This window comes from Aulonocara sp. 'chitande type north' Nkhata Bay, linkage group LG12 (genome assembly GCF_057382095.1).
Source record: "Aulonocara sp. 'chitande type north' Nkhata Bay isolate Kocher_YH1m ecotype deep benthic linkage group LG12, A_spYH_male_GT1.1, whole genome shotgun sequence".
Lineage (NCBI taxonomy): Eukaryota > Metazoa > Chordata > Actinopteri > Cichliformes > Cichlidae > Aulonocara > Aulonocara sp. 'chitande type north' Nkhata Bay.
The window spans coordinates 35186126-35204078 of record NC_141355.1 but is presented as its reverse complement, the minus strand read 5'-3'; the positions used below and the strand labels follow the sequence as shown (position 1 = coordinate 35204078).

At 38.1% G+C, this 17953-nt stretch overlaps 1 protein-coding gene across 1 annotated transcript; it reads right to left on the bottom strand.

Annotated features, from left to right (window-relative positions):
• Positions 1-315: 315 nt before the first annotated feature.
• On the bottom strand, positions 316-16587 carry gramd2b (GRAM domain containing 2B). Its single transcript, XM_086315359.1, has 14 exons — positions 16383-16587; positions 15527-15649; positions 14568-14655; positions 12955-13024; positions 12579-12682; positions 11480-11575; positions 11291-11362; positions 10948-11037; positions 9406-9508; positions 7184-7321; positions 5667-5742; positions 5346-5450; positions 4873-4957; positions 316-3583 (listed from the first exon to the last, which is right to left on the bottom strand). Exons 1-14 carry the CDS (start codon positions 16472-16474, stop codon positions 3542-3544), a joined length of 1284 nt encoding a protein of 427 aa, XP_086171485.1. The 5' UTR covers positions 16475-16587; the 3' UTR covers positions 316-3541.
• Positions 16588-17953: the final 1366 nt, after the last annotated feature.

Sequence of the window (17953 nt, the reverse complement as noted above, 5' to 3'; positions counted from 1 at the left end):
AAATCGGTCTTATTTTGTGACTGACTGGAGTTCCTTCAGCTCCTCTTTTTGCACCTCTGATGGCAGGAAGAGTAAAACAGAGAAGAAGAGAAGCTATGCAAGCTGAGAAATGACAAATGTTTTTGCAGTAAATGTAGCTGTACATAATAACTGTATGCTAGTACTTTTCACTGTCATAAAGTTAGTATATAAAGAGTAACTGTGAAGTGTTAATGTTTGAGGCAAACCGCAACATTCTTTCTGACTTTGGCGCCATCCAGTGGTCATATTAAGAACAACACAGATGACGGCACATCCCACTGGAACTGTTTTAGATAGATAGATAGATAGAACTTTATTAATCCCTCGGGTGGGTTCCTCTGGGAAATTCGATTTCCAAAAAAGCACAGCACCGACAGAAGTTACAGAGTTACAGAATATTACACACACATATATATAAATACAGAGACAATATAAATAAAATATACGAAGGGGATAAATAGAATAAATAGGAATAAATGAATTTTAATAAATGAATTTTGTTTCATAATTCACAAATTTAAAGATTATTTTCAACAGAAGATTTTTTTTCTGTGTGCAATTAATTTTTTTGTTAATTCTAACCACAGAAATGTTTTATTTTAGTTTGAACTATTTCAAGCTTACATGTAATTTATTTATCTTATTGATTTTACTAGGGATGAAGTAGTGGAAGTAAATGTGATTTTTCAGGAACATAACGCAAACAGAAAGGGGTATAAATTATATTAAGAGAGGAAGGTTCAGTTTCTAAGAAAAGTCTTAGAAATAAAAGAAATACAAATATTAGAAGCCTTGGTTTGTATGGCATTATAGCACTGAGTATTCTATGTTGTATTTTGTTAATTACACATGAGAAATGGCAGTGAGTACACCACTTAAAAGTTGGGCTTGCTTGGGGAGAAAACAGTTCCACGCCTGTCGCCAAAATGAACAACTTTGGGCTACAGAGACACTTGTGGAAGAATCTTGAAATACACAGTGATATTTATTTATAAAATTAGTGGTAATCCCAAAAAGTTGCATTTTGCAGCAACCAAATAAGGACAAATGCAGTCTGCATTACGATCGTGGCTCAAGAGTTGGCGGTTTGTCTTGTAACCGGAAGGTTACCGGTTCGAGCCCCGGCTCGGACAGTCTCGGTTGTTGTGTCCTTGGGCAAGACACTTCACCTACTGGTGATGGCCAGAGGGGCCGATGGCGCGATATGGCAGCCTCGCTTCTGTCGGTCTGCCCCAGGGCAGCTGTGGCTACAACTGTAGCTGCCTCCAACAGTGTGTGAATGTGAGAGTGAATGAATAGTGGAATTGTAAGGCGCTTTGGGTGCCTTGAAAAGCGCTATATAAATGCAATCCATTATTATTATTACAAATTTCACTTCATTTTGACCATTTAAAGATATCAAATTACCTTTATTTTTGGAAGAATCTATTTTACACTCAAGCGGCAAATTCTAGGACTGAAAAATTAAGAAACACTGAATTTTCCAGTAGCTGCAGTTGCTCAAGTGGCCAGATGAAACTAGTTCTAAAAGTGAGTCAATTCCAGTAGACTCATACTTTCCAGTCTTCCAATTCTGAAGCAAAAATAGACATTTAACACATTCTCCCTGGATAGCAGCTGCAACTGATCCATGTGGATAGTGTGTCAGTGGCGTGCTGTGTTTTACAGGTGTCCTGACACAGGAAGTTGCACCTGATGTCTGTCTGCTGGGCTTTGTTCTTCACTAATTCAGTTCACTGAACTGGCCCTATCCTCTGTGTTTGTGCTGTTTGTTCCTAATTGCAGGTGCCTACATCTGATAACTTAGCACTCTACCATGTCATTCTAATGTGATCACTTCTGTCTAATAAAAACAAAAATGCTAAAGCTAAGGCTTCATAAAGTGGTCCAAAACCAATTGGTGACATCATCATCATAGTAATGTTCATAATAAATATACAGTCTGTGATTATAAAGTGCTTCACACGAGGCAAAACTTCATAACAGTGAGTAGCATAAGTCCATAGTTTGCCTGTGATGATATTTAATGCCATAAGTAGCAATGCTAGCAACTAATGGTATTAAATGGAAATGCTTCAAAAACAGTTAAATTATAGTATGCAACACTTTGTATCATGTGACGGGATTATCTCTCTGTTCCTTTGAAAATGGTTGGTCCAGTGTATCCTCTGCAAAATGAGGTAACATATACTTGTAAAGCAGCAAAGCACCTTTACTTTCCTTTTCTTTTTCTAGGAGAATTTGGCCATGGCCTCCAGCTATGGCCACCACCTGCGTTCTGGTGTTTTAATTTTTGAGCAGAATTCATTATTTGAATGTAAACTTTTTTGCTTTATTTTTGGTAAAATATCAGATTTAGACAGAAGTGTTGAGCTGGCTCAGACATCACTGTAACAAGTTTACTGAAACAAGTTCAGTAAACAGAAATGTTTCCACCTTTAAATCATCAAATGGTCATTTGAAATGCCAGAGGCTGGCACAGGTTTAGCAACTACTCAACAACAGCTAAAGATGGTTTAACTATGACCAAGTTGAACACCAAGGTGCACACCCATAGGTGGGTGGGGGTGCACATAAGTGGTCCGCAGGTGCGCATGCGCTTTCAAAATAAAAGACGCGCACCAGATAAGAAGTTGCAACGCGCGTTTGCGTACATAAGATTTTCTGGAGGAGGACAGACATTTATTCAGAACTCTTAAAGATGTTGAAGACGCAAGCTCCTTTAAGCAATTACTTTGGTGTTTCTCCACCTCCAAAGAAATGTCAGGAGTCCGAACCGCAAAAGAAGAGACAGAAGAAAAGTGGTTCCTCTAGCGGACTAAAAACTCTGTTTTGGGATTTTCACTGCATATTCTGCACCACATCTCTGTGTGTTCATCATTTGTTTCATCATTTGTCCGGACTCCTTCTGTAATTGCTTAAAGGAGCTTGCTTCTTCGACATATTCCTAAACAAATTTCTGTCGTCCTCCAGAAAATCTTATGTACGCAAACGCTCGTTGCAACCTCGTATCTGGTGCGTGTCTTTTATTTTGAAAGCGCATGCGCACCTGCGGACCACTTATGTGCAGCCCTGCAAAACAGTTCAAATTTCACCAGAGGGGACCATTTTTAGCATTAATGTTTCTCTCTTTTAAAAGGATTTATTTTGTGTGTATCATTATAGTTGCTGCCCTACAAAGACAGACAATAGTACAGGAACTTGATACCAATGTCAGGGAGTTTCTGAAAAAACTAACATAGAATGCTGCTGTTAATGCTAGCTGTGACTTCCCTTTCAATTACACATTTGGAGCACAAAAAGTCTTGAAATAATACAAAAGTATGTAAGTAACAAATATAAACCCAGACGTTGGGTATATTTGACCAAATATATACAGTAGTTACTGTATTTTGGCTTCATAGGGCAGAATACATTCCAGTAGTGTTATTTTTTTTAATAACAAACATACATATTTACACTATATTTACAAAAATAATATATATGACTTTCACTGTGCTTATACTGGTTTTCTGTACTTTCAGGCAGCTTCCTCCAGCAGTCTTTGCAGGTTCTTCTGCACCTGAAAGAACAAAGTTTGCTTTTGCTTAACTGTAAACTGTATTGGCAGAAAACTCGACTGCAGATAAGTGCATCTGATGATATTGCAAGTGTTTGTCTTGGTTAGTAAGTGTAGATTTCAAAATGAAGCCTGCTCCTGTTTATCTTGTTGTTAAGGTCATTTCCTTGTTCCTGTTGAAAGCTAGAGACTCAGACTTGAAGCAGTTGAAACAGCAGTTAGGGTCATGTCTACATGAATATCTGTTATAACACAGATGATGTGGAGAACAGTACCAACATCATTGACACGTTTATTATTCTGAAGCTGGCATAATTGCTGTGCAGTCAGTCTGCAGAGAGATCAAGTAGACCACTGCAGACACATGGAAACCATAGACTGTATATAAAAGATGGAGGTATCCATCACGACAACATTCGTGAGTTTTCACTAATTTTGATGACCACTTGATTTGAGTAAAAGATGAAGTTAAATAATGCTTATTTAACAAAGTAGTGCAATTAGCAGATTTCCATGAAGCCAATGGAAGTGCAGAAAACTGCAGTTCTTCCAAACATGAAGATTGATGTTTATTTCTAAAACATGTTTACAGGCCTAACTCTTTTTGGCAGCTGTGGATAGTTTCTCCCTTCCTAGCAATTTAAATTCAAATCATCTCTTTCAGTAGCAGGTTTAATGTGAAATAAATATTTCCAGTCAATTTCCAGTTTTCATTTCACTCAGGATCAAGATGGACTCTACAGTCTGACACAGCTCTGAGCCTTTACCACCTTTTTGCTGATGAAAATTTTCTTTATTCTCCGTCTAAAACACTGAGGCGGCTGTCAGCTGCTGCTTTTTGTTTGTAAGGAGACGAATGTCAGCCTGAAATATAAATGGAGTGTAGACTGATGGAGCTCTTCTTACAAATGATGCTCTAAACTGATCACTGACTATAAATGTTTGATCAATGGCAACAGGCATCCAGTTACACTTTGCTCTTTGGAAACTGCTGAAGCCTTCCTGCTGTGTGCTTTCAGAGGCTCATGAAAGAAACTCCTGATAACACATTCACGCAATTTTTAAAGGTGACCTGTTATGCTTTTCCTTAGTTTTTTTGAAGTGCATACACTTGTAGTCATGGCCCAAACGTCAAATAATGAGATCTGTGTAATCCCAAAGTGAGTAACTCAGGGTTCAGACCTCTAACTGCTCAGATTTGAACATTTTTTTAAATTATCAATGGGGATTATAGCATATCCAGAGGGCTGTATCTATCAACACTTGATCTGAAAAAACAAAGACAGACCAACCTTCTCCAGCTTCATCAGGTTGATGGTTAGCAGTTCAGATAAAAGATTTGTGCCTACGTCAGCGGACCCACTCAGAAAATTGTTTCTGGTAATAAAACACAAAAATAATCACCATGAAAATGATTTAAAATCTTCACAAGGGTCAGATGTATCAGCAAAAATCTAATATGAATAAATCAGAGAAAAGTAAATCTTGTAGATTATTGTACCATAGTCCTTGAGACGAAATAAGGAAACCATTTCATGTCTGTGAATCCACTGTTACCTGTTTAGTTTGGATCATTAGTTTCATTATTTGGGCTATTTTTAAATTTGTTTTGTGAGGATGTGAATAAAATTCATCGTGATGCTTTTGCAGTTTTTGTTTCTCTTTCATCTGGTTATCATTTCCATGTCTAATTTCTCACTTTTTCAACCTTCTTTAGCTAAGTTTTCTAGAGCTTGTCAGAGTCTCAGACAGTTCGACGACTCACTCCGGGTGTGTGAACTCGGCCACAGCGCCGAGCGTTGTCAGTCTCTGCTCCAGTGAGATGATCTTAAACGCCAGGTAACATGAAGACAAGACCAGGGTGCACACTCTGAGGAAAAACACATGTAAAAGAGAAGATGAGCAAATTGAGGCTAAAATGCGCTACAAATGAAAATGTAATGATAAACTGAAATTAATGTGCATCCAATGAATGGATGGAATAAATCCGCAGATCATATAAGTGATCAGCTTAATTTCCAATTAGGACGAGTGACAGAAAAATCCTTTACTGAAGACATGAATGAATCAAAGGCAGCAAACTTACAGGAACATGTAGACCATCAGCAGAGTGTTGAGAGAAACTGGCTTCAGACACCTGCTGTCAATCACCACATCCGAGCCTGAAGAAAGATCAAACAAATATGTCTTTGTTTACGACAAAAAGACACAAAGTAAAATGCCCTACGCGTGTGAGAGCAGCGCTGCATTAAAAAGGTTGGAATAGACTGCTTCATCAACTCATAGAAATCAATATGAAAAGGAGTCATTATAAATATAAGCAAGAAAAGAAGTGGAGCTAAAGAGTTATGGTTGGATAAGCAGGAGAGAGCAGATGGAAGAATGGATCATATGGGCGTATTTTTCATTAATATGGAAGAAGCAGCACGGTGACACGATGGTTAGCACTATTGCCGCACAGCAAGAAAGTTCTGAGTTCAATTCCACCATCAGGCCAGGGTCTTTCTGTGTGGAGTTTGCATGTTCTCCCTGTGTTTGCATGGGTTCTCCCGGGGTCCTCCAGCTTCCTCCCACAGTCCAAAAACATGCCATTAGTGGGATAGGTTTTTTGGAAACTCTAAATTGCCCATAGGTATGAATGTGAGTGCGAATGGTTGTCTCTGTCTATGTGTTAGCCCTGCGACAGACTGGCGACCTGTCCAGGGTGTACCCTGCCTCTTGTCCCTACAGATGGGATAAACTCCAGCGTTCCCCGTGACCCTGAAAAGGATAAGTTGAAGTGAATGGATGGATGGCAAATATGCAGGAAATTTGGGCAGCTGTGAGGGATTCTGGGTAGAAGATATCTAATGCATTTAGAAAAAATATTTATCCAGGTGACGTATTTCTTTATTTAGAAACTAATGTTTCGTGCAACCCATTTTGCCAAATCTCCTCTGCAAATGTGCAAAATTATGACCAATACAGACGCTGTTAATAACAAATAAAAAAATCAAGTTTACTGTTGGTACATGATAATATTATTATTTGACAGAAACAGAGTATTTTTTTTTTCAGTGATAAATATAGATCATTCAGGACTACATTTATTTATATTTGACAAGTTTGTGTTCTGGGAAATCCCCGCAGGTCAGTTTGCATACACGACACATATGAGATCACAATCGGTGCTTCTTTGCACCTCAGCTCACCTCTCATGGCTTTTAGAGTTAAATGTTGTTGAATTGTGGCGTTCTCAGACTGACTCCTTAATCCTGAGTACAGCTGAGGATATTTTCATTTTACCGCTTCTAAAAGCGATTTTTTATTTTACTGTTACAAAGTTAGCGGCAGTTTATATTTGGCTGTAAAAATAGAGGTGGGGAGAGCAGCAGTACAGGACAGTGCAGGCAGCAATGTCAACAGAAATAAGTCCAAACAGAAGGAGCTGAGTCAGCTAAACTTGAGCCAATGCTATGATGAATTTGACCAAAAAGAGAAATAAAATGTAGGGACTAAAATAATAAAATTATAAATTCATAGTCCCATGAGAGGTTCAGTGCCAGTGGTTTAAATAAAAGTGATGTTTAAACTAACACGACCCTGATTAAAGACTCATCCTACCTCGGTGGTGCTTGGAGTGCTGCTTGTTGTCTGGACCCTGCTGGTTCAGATGTGGGTTCTTCACTTTGTGCTGGTGGTCTGGAGATGATGCACTGTCTGTGCGCTTCAGCATATCCAGGAATGGAGGAACGGTGAACTCTATAGAAGCAAAAAGGCAAGCAAAGCATTCAAAACTGGAAACCCAGGGCCTGTTATGACTTGGGGCAGGTTTGTAATCCCGATTAAGTCCTCTTGAGAAAGACACACTAAGTATGTTTGAATAAACCCTGCACTACAAGCTGCTCATTTTCAACTTCATCACAGCTGTGTGTGTGTGTGTGTGTGTCAGAGGTGGGACCAAGTCATTGTTTTGCAAGTCTCAAGTAAGTCTCAAGTCTTTATCCTCAAGTCTCAAGTCAAGTCTCAAGTAATGTCAGGCAAGTCAGAGTCGAGTCTCAAGTCACTGGTGTAAAAGTCCGAGTCAAGTCACAAGTCTGAAACTTTGAATTTCAAGTCCTTTCAAGTCTTTAAAAAAAACAAACGAAAAAATAATGTTGCAGTTATATGCTAAATGTAAATATTAGACCATGTAATTTTAAAATCTGTGTTTTTCTCAACACATGACAAAATAGTGAACTTAGAAAATATACACAAATTGTGAAATTGCACCTCTTTAAAATGCAGCTCAATTAAACCTAGCTCCAATAATAATTTTCACCGACAGTTCTGAGATAAGCTGCATGTTATTCTTGGATGCGGTTGTAGGACCGGCTTTAAAATCGCATGACAAAAATATCATACACATTAAAAAAAAACTGTATCACCAACGTAGCCTGGAAAACATTTGCTAGTTAGATGAAGTCAGCTATCTCATCGTAGCATATTTATATGCATATTTATAATTATACGGTTCTTGGAGTGAGTGCATACACTCATGAAGTTTAGTAACTTCAGGTCACTGCAACAAGCCCAGGTACAGTTTACCGACGGATGGGTACAGGGACCATGAAATGCACCGTGTAGAACGAAAGACCATCGTACGTATCATAAGTTTACCAGTCTCACAAATCGTCATCATAAATACACATTCGTTAACCGTTTATTAATAGGACCTTTGAGCTCAACGGTAATTAATTAGTAGTGGAAATAATTTCTGGTAGCATCACAGAAATGTAGCAGTGACAATAATACTGTATGCTGTAATCGTACTGGGCAATTAGTGATACAAAAAAACTGTTTTATCCTGTGAATAAAAGTATATGTTTTTGTCAATGTACCATAATAACAGAAGCGAAACGCAATATTGTGTCAGGACAATTTACTATTTATGCACAATAAATAAAGGAGCATAGCGTGACAATTTCTGTTCTTGCTTGTAACCTATATCACCAATTATGTTATGAAAATGACGCATTAACTACAACAGAAGACTTGCCTTCGTGTAAATGCTTGGAGCAGACTAACCTGTGAGCTGGAGGGTTCTGGGACGTTATATTTGATCTTTGAATGGCTGCAATCCAGGCCATCCGTCGCCTCTTTGTTACTTCGGAAACATGAACAATTTCTCTTCAACGACGTAATCCGATAACAACCGATCTCTTTACCCGTCGGCTTCCCGTGGCTGTCATGCGACCGGCTATTGCAGTTAATAATACAACAGCTTCTTGACATTTTTGTGTTTCTTTTTATCGCTGTATAACTGCTTTTAATTGAAAGCCTGCGTGCGCTAGTACCGCTTGCCACGAGTTCCCAGAATCATTTGCGGTTCTACCCGTGAATGACGTCACATTTTCAATCTCTATATAATATGCATGTTAAATTTTATATTTGGGGTAAAATATCAAGTCTTTTCAAGTAAACCGGTTCAAGTCCAATTCAAGTCCCAAGTCATTGGTGTAAAAGTCCAAGTCAAGTCACAAGTCTTAGAACATTTTTTTCAAGTCAAGTCTAAAGTCATAAAATTAATGACTCGAGTCTGACTCGAGTCCAAGTCATGTGACTCGAGTCCACACCTCTGGTGTGTGTGTGTGTGTGTGTGTGTGTGGGGGGGGGGTTAAACGTCAACAAAAAATAAAGAGTAAAGAAGGAAAATTATAGCAGCACTAAGTAGCACAGGTCAGATTCTACTACTGAAGTGCAAAAGTGGTTCAGGTTTTGTGAGTAAAACGTTGACAGCCACAGACGATGCATGCGACGATGCATGCGACTGCTTCTAATTGGTCAGTTGGACAGCGATGCAGTACCTTCTACCTTCTCATAGTCTGGAACCTGAGAGTCAGAGCTGCTGCTCTCCTCCATCTCCTGCCTCCTGTGTCTCATCGCTCCATCCAGGTCGCTGAATTCACTCTGCAGAAATTCACAGACACAGAGAGAGTATAACTAGCAGGCACTAGCAGCTGCTTCACCCCCTCATCCAAACATGAGCATATCTATCATATCGATCGTATCTGTACTGAAAAAAACTTCACATTTTCCTACAAATGATATTTTGATTGGAGCAAACAAAAACAAAAGTGAATAATAATAATAAACATTTAAAAAATGGTTGAACCCAAGATTCCAGGGTGGAAATAGGAAATGACAATTCACTTTAGTTACATGAGAACTTAATGCTTTTAGAAAGCTGCAATTTAATTCAACTGATTTCTGTTGTAGTTCTGCTTTTATGAAGGTTGTAAATTTTCATTATTTGTGCAAAAGACTTCTAAAAAACCCTCAAACTATCTGAAACAATATTTTATACGTTAAAAACTAAAATAAAATCTAACATCCAGTTGCTGATGTTCTTGTTGCAGATGTTGCTGCAGAAACTTGACGTCGGCTTCGCTGTGTCAGCTAATTTTATCTTTTATCTTAACTTCCAAAATGTATCCCTTGGCAAATATCCCATGTAATATAATATTTAAAAAGTCTAAATCCAACAGCTAAACTAATATAAACTAAACTGTAATTCAAGACGTTCAAACAATAATAAGTAAAATGAAAGGAGCCAACACACATGGGAAATTAACTGAAAATAAACTGAACTTGAAGCAAAAACACAAAACATATCAATCAAAAGTAATTAAAATGATAAAACTACAATAACTCACCTACAACCTCAACATTAAAAGTAAATGATTATTTAAAACACATTTGCTTTGTGGAGTTTATGCAGTTGTATTAAATTGCACAGGCACTCTAAAAGCATCACTTTTAGAGATAAAGACTTTTGGGGTCAGAGAAAACACAAAATGAATTAAAATGGGAAAAAGTAACATTTCAAAGATCCTGTTTGGGGATAAAGTGGCCAAAAATAAATAAATACATAAAGCTTTAGCCACAAGGACCTGGAGCGATTGATACTGACATCAGGAAGTGTCTCACAGGACAGCCTTCTCTCTTGGACACAGCTTTGTTGAATGCATAAACACAACATGCAACAAATATCCAGTTGGAACATATGCAAAATGTTACTAAACGATTTGCCAGCTGGCTCCGGCTCTCATGCAGGGAGTCTTTTTTTTCTGAACAGCTTCTGTCCCCATAGGTCGAAATGCTTAGTTGCCACGTTACAGCTCCAGCTCTCGAGGATATTGGTTTTATTTCACCTCAAGTTTGATGTGTTAAAATATCTTTCTGTCAGAAAAGAGACCAGAGAGACAAGTGCGAGGATGGACCCAAAAGCATGATGCTGTCTTATTCTTATATCTTTTATTATATGTAGGCAGGATGAAAACAGTATCCGTTGTATCAGGAAACTTTATGGCATTCGGCTGTTTGTGTTTTTGCTGTGTTTGACCCACCAGAGGAAAGCGAGGCGATAGCGGTGACCTCTGACTTCTAAAGCTGTTTTCAGCTGAGGAGGGAATGGGGCTGCTGCATGGACTCTTCCCCTATTTATATTCATGTAATACATAACCAAACATCATGTGTTTAAATGATCCTCAAGTCTTCAAACTTATTTAAAATGAATAACATAAGAAAGCGCAAGAGTAAAAAAGAAAATTATCTGAAACTGAGTGTTTAGTTTAAAGCCAGAGTTTTCGGCTCACAATGTCTACCTGTTGATCACGAGCAGTACATACATGACAGAAAACAAGGAAGCATAACACGTCTGTATGGATCTAAATAAAAAGCCTTTCCTACCTCCAGATGAGGACAGATCGACATCAAAAACTTGTAGGTGTTGTCTCTGGACAAGAAGGACACAAAGACGTACTGCAACACCAGAAATAGAAAAAATGTCTTTTGGATACTTTTCCACATGTGCAAAAATACTGTGTTTTTTTTCTTAATTCATCAAATCGTGGTGAGAAGCAGCGAGATTTCTCTCACCCTGTCATTTGTGGTGGCGATCACCAGAGCGTTTGGCAACAGGATGGCAGTTTTGGTCTTCTTGATGTTTTTGATGGACACCACTGGGATGGCGACCTGGGACACAGAGCAGTTCGATCCTTCATACCAGCTTTGAAACCAGAGAAAAAGATTCACGCACCTGTAGGCCGGCTTCACTGTGACAGAGCTGTTCACTGACCTCCGTCAGCTTTAATTATCACCATCTATACACATTAACTGCAATTACATTCTCAGCCTAGATTGATAGTTCCAGATGTTTCCCATACAGTAACAGATGTAAAACAATCCAGTCGTGACCACACAGCAGCAAGGTGTCATCTGCATGTGTTCATGCATGCAGCAAAATATTAGTCCCTCTGCAGACTGTACCTGCAGGCTGCGTGTGTGTAAACACAGCTGGCTTACAAAATAAAGAATAATGCGCTACAATGCCCGCACAATATCAATATCCACTTAGCATGTCCCTTCATGGAGGAAAAAGTCTTTTTTTTATTGCAGAAGCACTGCTTGGATCAAAATGTGGCAAAAGTATAGACATTATTTACTTAAGTGGAAGTCCAGATATTTAAAAAAAATACTCCTGCAAAACTGAAGTAAAAGTGAAAAAGCAAAGGCTCTCAAAAGTGCTCAAACGTCCTCTATTCATAAAGCAAAGCTCCATGATTGTGCTGCCAAAACAACGACACACTTATTATTCAATTAAATTGTGTTGATAAAAATCAAATTGAGGTTAAAAATCTTATTTTACATCACTGAGTTCTTCTTGGTCTCAAGTGTTGTGTAACGGATAAAACTGACTGTTTGCTGCTTTCTGAACGACAGCAAATTGTTCTGTTTTCTGTGAAACTTCTCCAGGTAACTGTTAAATAATTTAAACCGACATATCTCATCAAATCAAACGGCTGCTGCTGGCACCTCACTGTGTTCGCCACTTTAAACAGCATCAACACAACAAAGACTCTGACACTCGCGTGGAACCAAGAAACACCACTGAAAACATCTGTGTATTCTCCTGAAATCTCTTTCAGATTCTCAGCCTTTTCCTGTGAGCTGATACAAAACAGACATCAATGCATACCTTGGTATCTTTTCCAAACACCTTGGAGTGGAAGCAGATCCAGTGGTCGGAGACAAACATGCGTCCTTGGTAGAGGATGTCTTTCTGAAGAGCACAGGTGTAACCTAGCAAACAAATAAAGCACATTAAAAAAACACATTATTTTTAGATGTTTGTGAGGAAAAAAACAAGAAAAGACCAGTTCAGTGTTTGTATTGAACAAAAGAGTTTGATAAAGTTATTATTGGACTTTGAATTTACACTGTAGTCCTATCATAGGGATTCTATTATTATCAGGTGGTTAACAAGAGGCTCTGGTATCAAATGTTCAACTATGACCTAATCCTTCATTCAGTATTTAAGGTGGAGTGGATAGCTGTGATCATTAAAGACTTACTCTGTTTGAGCTGTTCTTCTTTGCTGATCTCCTTAAATATTTTATGGTACTGGCAGTTGGTCTTCGAAAGCTGAAATACAACACACACACACACACACACACACACACGCACGCACGCACGCACGCACGCACGCACACACACACACACACACACACACACACATATATCAGTTAAAGCTAAGGCTGACATTTGGATGAATTCTTATCAGAGAAAAGTAATAAATAAATGTGGCTTGTAAAACTTACGGTACTCTCAGGAGAACTACAGAGCATTTATTTATGGGATTGTTGTTTTGCAGCAGTGTATATCTATATGTTGTTAGACAGAGAAAAAGCTCTAGTTCCACTCCATCATAGAAACATCACCCATACACCAAAATAAGCTTGTGTGTGCGCAGGCAATCATGGTGTTTAAATCATGTGGATACCAGTTACAGTTTAGAATTTATATGACATTTTTGCAAGGGAATTGCAAAGGACATTTTAGAGAAATGCATTTTTAGACCAAATCAGGAAAACCTAACCAAATAACTGTGGTATTAAGTTAAACCAAACCGACTGGCTTAGGCATTTTCAACCATTTACAAAGTATAAAGATATTTTTTGTAATTAATCTCGAGCTAAAACGTTCACCTCTAGGGAGCAATATTTTACCCCTGGACATGTGACGCTGTTGTTTTAACACTCGTGTCCTTAAGACGTTTTGCCTTTTGCGCTGTGAAAAACAATGTGCTTTTAATGTTTTGCATGGTTAAATAAAGACCACATTGACTCACTGCACCATCATGTAGCATTACACGAATGTTTATTCGTGTTCTAGCTCTTCAATGCAATATGCAGATATTCTGGACATGAAAGCATAGCTTAAAATATAAAATCATTTTTAAATATACAAATTTAGACTAAGTATCTTTAATACTGGTGGAATCATTAACCACTTTATAAACACTATAAAGCTTTTCTTTTCTTTTCCTTTCCTTTGGACAAACACTGATGTATCGTAATCCTTGTGGTGTGTTAACTTTGTGTGTTACAATCCAGCTGATCAAGAAAATAGCTTTGAATAAGCTATAGCTAACAAGTCATTAGCCAATTAATCTATTTACTAACAAGTTATTAGAAAAAGTTATTTTAAAGTTTTAAATTCTTTCATTTGAAAGTGTACAAAAACCTCTTTGTGAAAACTGATTAGAAAAATAATGTTTGAATTCTTAATTGACTTTCAAATGCCTAAAAAGTACCAGATATTATTATTATTATTATTATTATTATTATTACCCATTGTCTTTGTGAACAAAATTTAAAGCAGCAATTTAGTGATGTTATTTGAACTTTCGTTCCTCACATTGGTTTGTGGTGCCATGTCAGAACACTGGATGTGTTAATGTTGGCGTCATGAAGTAAAGGAAGGACCAACCAGAAGGAGGCCTGACCCACAAACTGTTTATAACCTGATACATTTCTAAGACAATAAGGTTGCTTGGAAAAAAGCGAGTCAGCAGAAATTTTATCTGATATTACTCATTTGGAAACCAAGTGACCGAGAATGGCCTACATGTAACATTTATAGGTGTAATAAAATATGTATCAGAGTTTACTTAATGACCTCTCACCTGGCTGTAGTGAGACTTCTTCCTCTCGATCTTGGAGTCTGGGTCTGTCTGCACCTGAGTCAGGAGAGAATGGTCGAAGGTCTTTGACCTGAGGACAGAGAGAAATTTCAGAGAGAGGATTTAACATATTACATAGCCAATAAGACAGAAGATAAACAGAAGTCAGCAACCTTTGGTAAACTAATTTTAGTGTATTTAAGAACAATAGCAGCCTGCTGTCGATTCCTGACATCATACTTTTATGAAAACCAGGAAATATTCAAATAATTCGAGGCTGGAGAAAAAAATGTTCTAATCAAAATCTGAAGTTGAAATGATTAAGATTATGCTCTTTTTTAGGACAGCATTATAATTAAAGCTGAAGCATATTAGCACCATCATATGACTCCTTCGTTCAAAAAATTGGATTTTCTTTGAATTTATGCTTTAAAAAAACCACAATTCAGAAGTCAATTTGTTCAAATGGTTCAAAACAACCTGCAGTCATTGTTCCACTGTTACACATTTTGAGGTTAGGGAAGATTGCTGCCTAAGATAGTGGGAAAGAGTCAAAGGTCAGATTATTATTCTGAACAATGAGGAACCTTCTGAGAGTCAGATCATGGTGAGATTAAAGGTTTCTGTGGGTGCTGAGCATGAAGTCAAACAACACTTTGTGGAAAACTGATCATTCATCAATCCAAATATTATACCATAATGTACCTTTAGTCGTATTATGGCTTGTCACAAGGTTATTTAACTCAACCTTGGAAGTGGGTAACTATTTGTACTGTGGTTGTTTGAACCTTACAGACTTTGAACGTCTGGTGACCAAAGGGCAAGCTAAAATTTCAAGGTAAACCTATATTCTTAACTGGGCATATTTGGACCTAGCATGACGTCTGAATTTCATATGCAACAATCTAAACAATACAAAGATATTTATGGATAAAAACCAGAGAAAAACGTTTGTAACTTACCTGACTAACACTGGCTTTCTCCTCCCTGTTAGCCCCGGCTGCTCCTGATCAGCAGCCTGCAGTGGTTCACTGCACATCCTGCTCAATCTTTGCTGCTCCTCTGCCACAGCTTCTGTATCTGAACTACACACGAAAGGGAAAAGTGAAATGAAACCCAAAATCATACTGTCCAAGAAAAGTGGGAATCAACACAACATGCAAAGATTTTTTTTGTTTGGTATTTTGTTTTGTTTTGTAACTCTCTGGAGTTTTACGTAAGGAAAATCCTGCAATAGCACATCTTACTTTCTTGTCCAGCTGCAATGCAAAAGCCAAGTTTCCCAACTTTCTGTTGTGACATTGCAAAACAATAGATAACACCTTAGATATCGCTCAAGGTGAAAATTTCCAAGCGATTAATAGATAAAGCAGAATTTTTACAAGTCAAGAAACCCACCATGGTGCCAGTCAATCACGAATCCAACAGTTTGGTAAGTAAACATAAAGAATCCAGACAGCTAATTATGAATAAAAGTCAACCTTCATAAAATGTGCATCCCTCATTATGCATTTTCTTTCTTTGCAGTGAAGGTTGTGTGATGAATATCTAAGTCTCCTGGGGACCTAAAGACTCCATATTCACCATGTGGTAAATTCACGACTGAATCATTTTAATTCATGCAATTCCAAAAGCTGACAAGCCAAGAAGATCTGTCAGTTAATCAGTCAATAATCTGAGTGATTGTTCTGCTATTCAAAAAGACATGAGTACTGCTATAACTTTTACTAATGCAACCAAAACAGCTAACACAAATATCTGTGTGACACTGCCTTTTGTACTCTAGAGATGTTTTTGTTTTTACAGCCACAGACTCACTGAGAATCCCTTTCTTCATGCTTTGCAGCTCCTCTGCTACATTTCCTGGCATCCTCCTGCGACGTCTGCTGGTTCCCACACTGTTCTGTCATTATGCTCAGCAGATATTTTCCAAGCAAACGCTCAGCTAGACGTCCTGACTGCTGCCGTGAGAACTGCAGCCTGATCCGCTGCTCCCTACGCCTACCTGCTAGCCTGTCTGTGGGAGTGTCCTTTGGGCCCCTCGGTTTCACATGTCACAGCCAACCAGATCACAAAAGGGTGAAGTGTGTGTTTGTGTGTGTTCGAGATGTGCGCATTTGAACCTTTGATCAGTGACATTTTACTCGGCTTTGTTTGTGTTCCTAAACTTAAAATGGTCTCATAATCAATCTAGTTTTATTTGCACAGGAACAATACTTCTACCTTCCACTTCTGTCTAAACAGGGTGAAATCTGATCTGGTTCCCTTTGCTGAGGGGAAATGATTTCACGTGTTCAGCCTGTTGTATCCCCGTATCCCTGCCGACTTTCTTCATGTTGAAATGTGTATGTTTGTTTTCCAGTGGGGAATTAGAACGCTGCACGGAGAAGCCCCTTAAAGATTTAAGAAAAAGCTGGATTGGATTGCAATAAATAGACCCACATCTTAATTTCTATAATTTATAATCCCATTTTTATCTCAGAAAATGTCCCTCCTGTTGGCATGATTTACAGCATTCAATCTTTAAAACATCTGTAGTTGCACGACGAAAAATTTATGTAAGTAGTATTTACACGGGCTGCATGCAGCCTGCACTCAAAACTACATGTTGTTGCACAAAACTGTAACTCATTACATTACAATTAATCTGATTAAAGTGCTGGTAAGAAACGAGGACCCAACAGTTCAGGTTCAGATGTTTTTTTTAACATGTTGATCTCCTCACTCAGCCGGAGTGAGGATACACGATCCAGCTGTTGTTCTGGCCGTGTGTGTGTGTGTGTGTGTGTGTGTGTGTGTGTGTGTGTGTGTGTGTGTGTGTGTGTGTGTGTGTGCGCGCGCGCACTGCAGTGTACGTGTGTAATGAGAGCTCTCAGCTAAGGATTGGTTGGTCATGAAAACAGTCTGTCTAAACACGTTTTATCAATACTTGTTTGGATTTAAAGTGTTTAGCTTATATATCCTTAATAAATTCCTGATTGGTGCATGATTCCTGTGCACCAATGACACCATTTTAATTATGGCAGAAAATACTTCCTGTATGAAGCTAAAAGTGCAAATAGCTTGGAGAAAGGACCAAAGTGGCTTCGGTCTTTAACATTTAATGTTTAAAAACACACGCACAAAAACTAGACAATTCATAGTCAAAAAAGCTTCAAGATGGTGTATAAAAATGTATGTTGAATAAATAAAGATGACTGGCTCTGGGGTGTCATACTCATCTCAAGTGGGCCAGACCATTAAACTGATGGTAAAATTACCTTTTTTTGCGTAAAGAAGTAAAAGTAACCATGCAGTTACAAAATGATGAACAGCCCTTAAAAAACAGTACGTCTCATTTCATGTACATTACTAAATAATTATTACATTTTGCTTTTGCTGATCCAAGG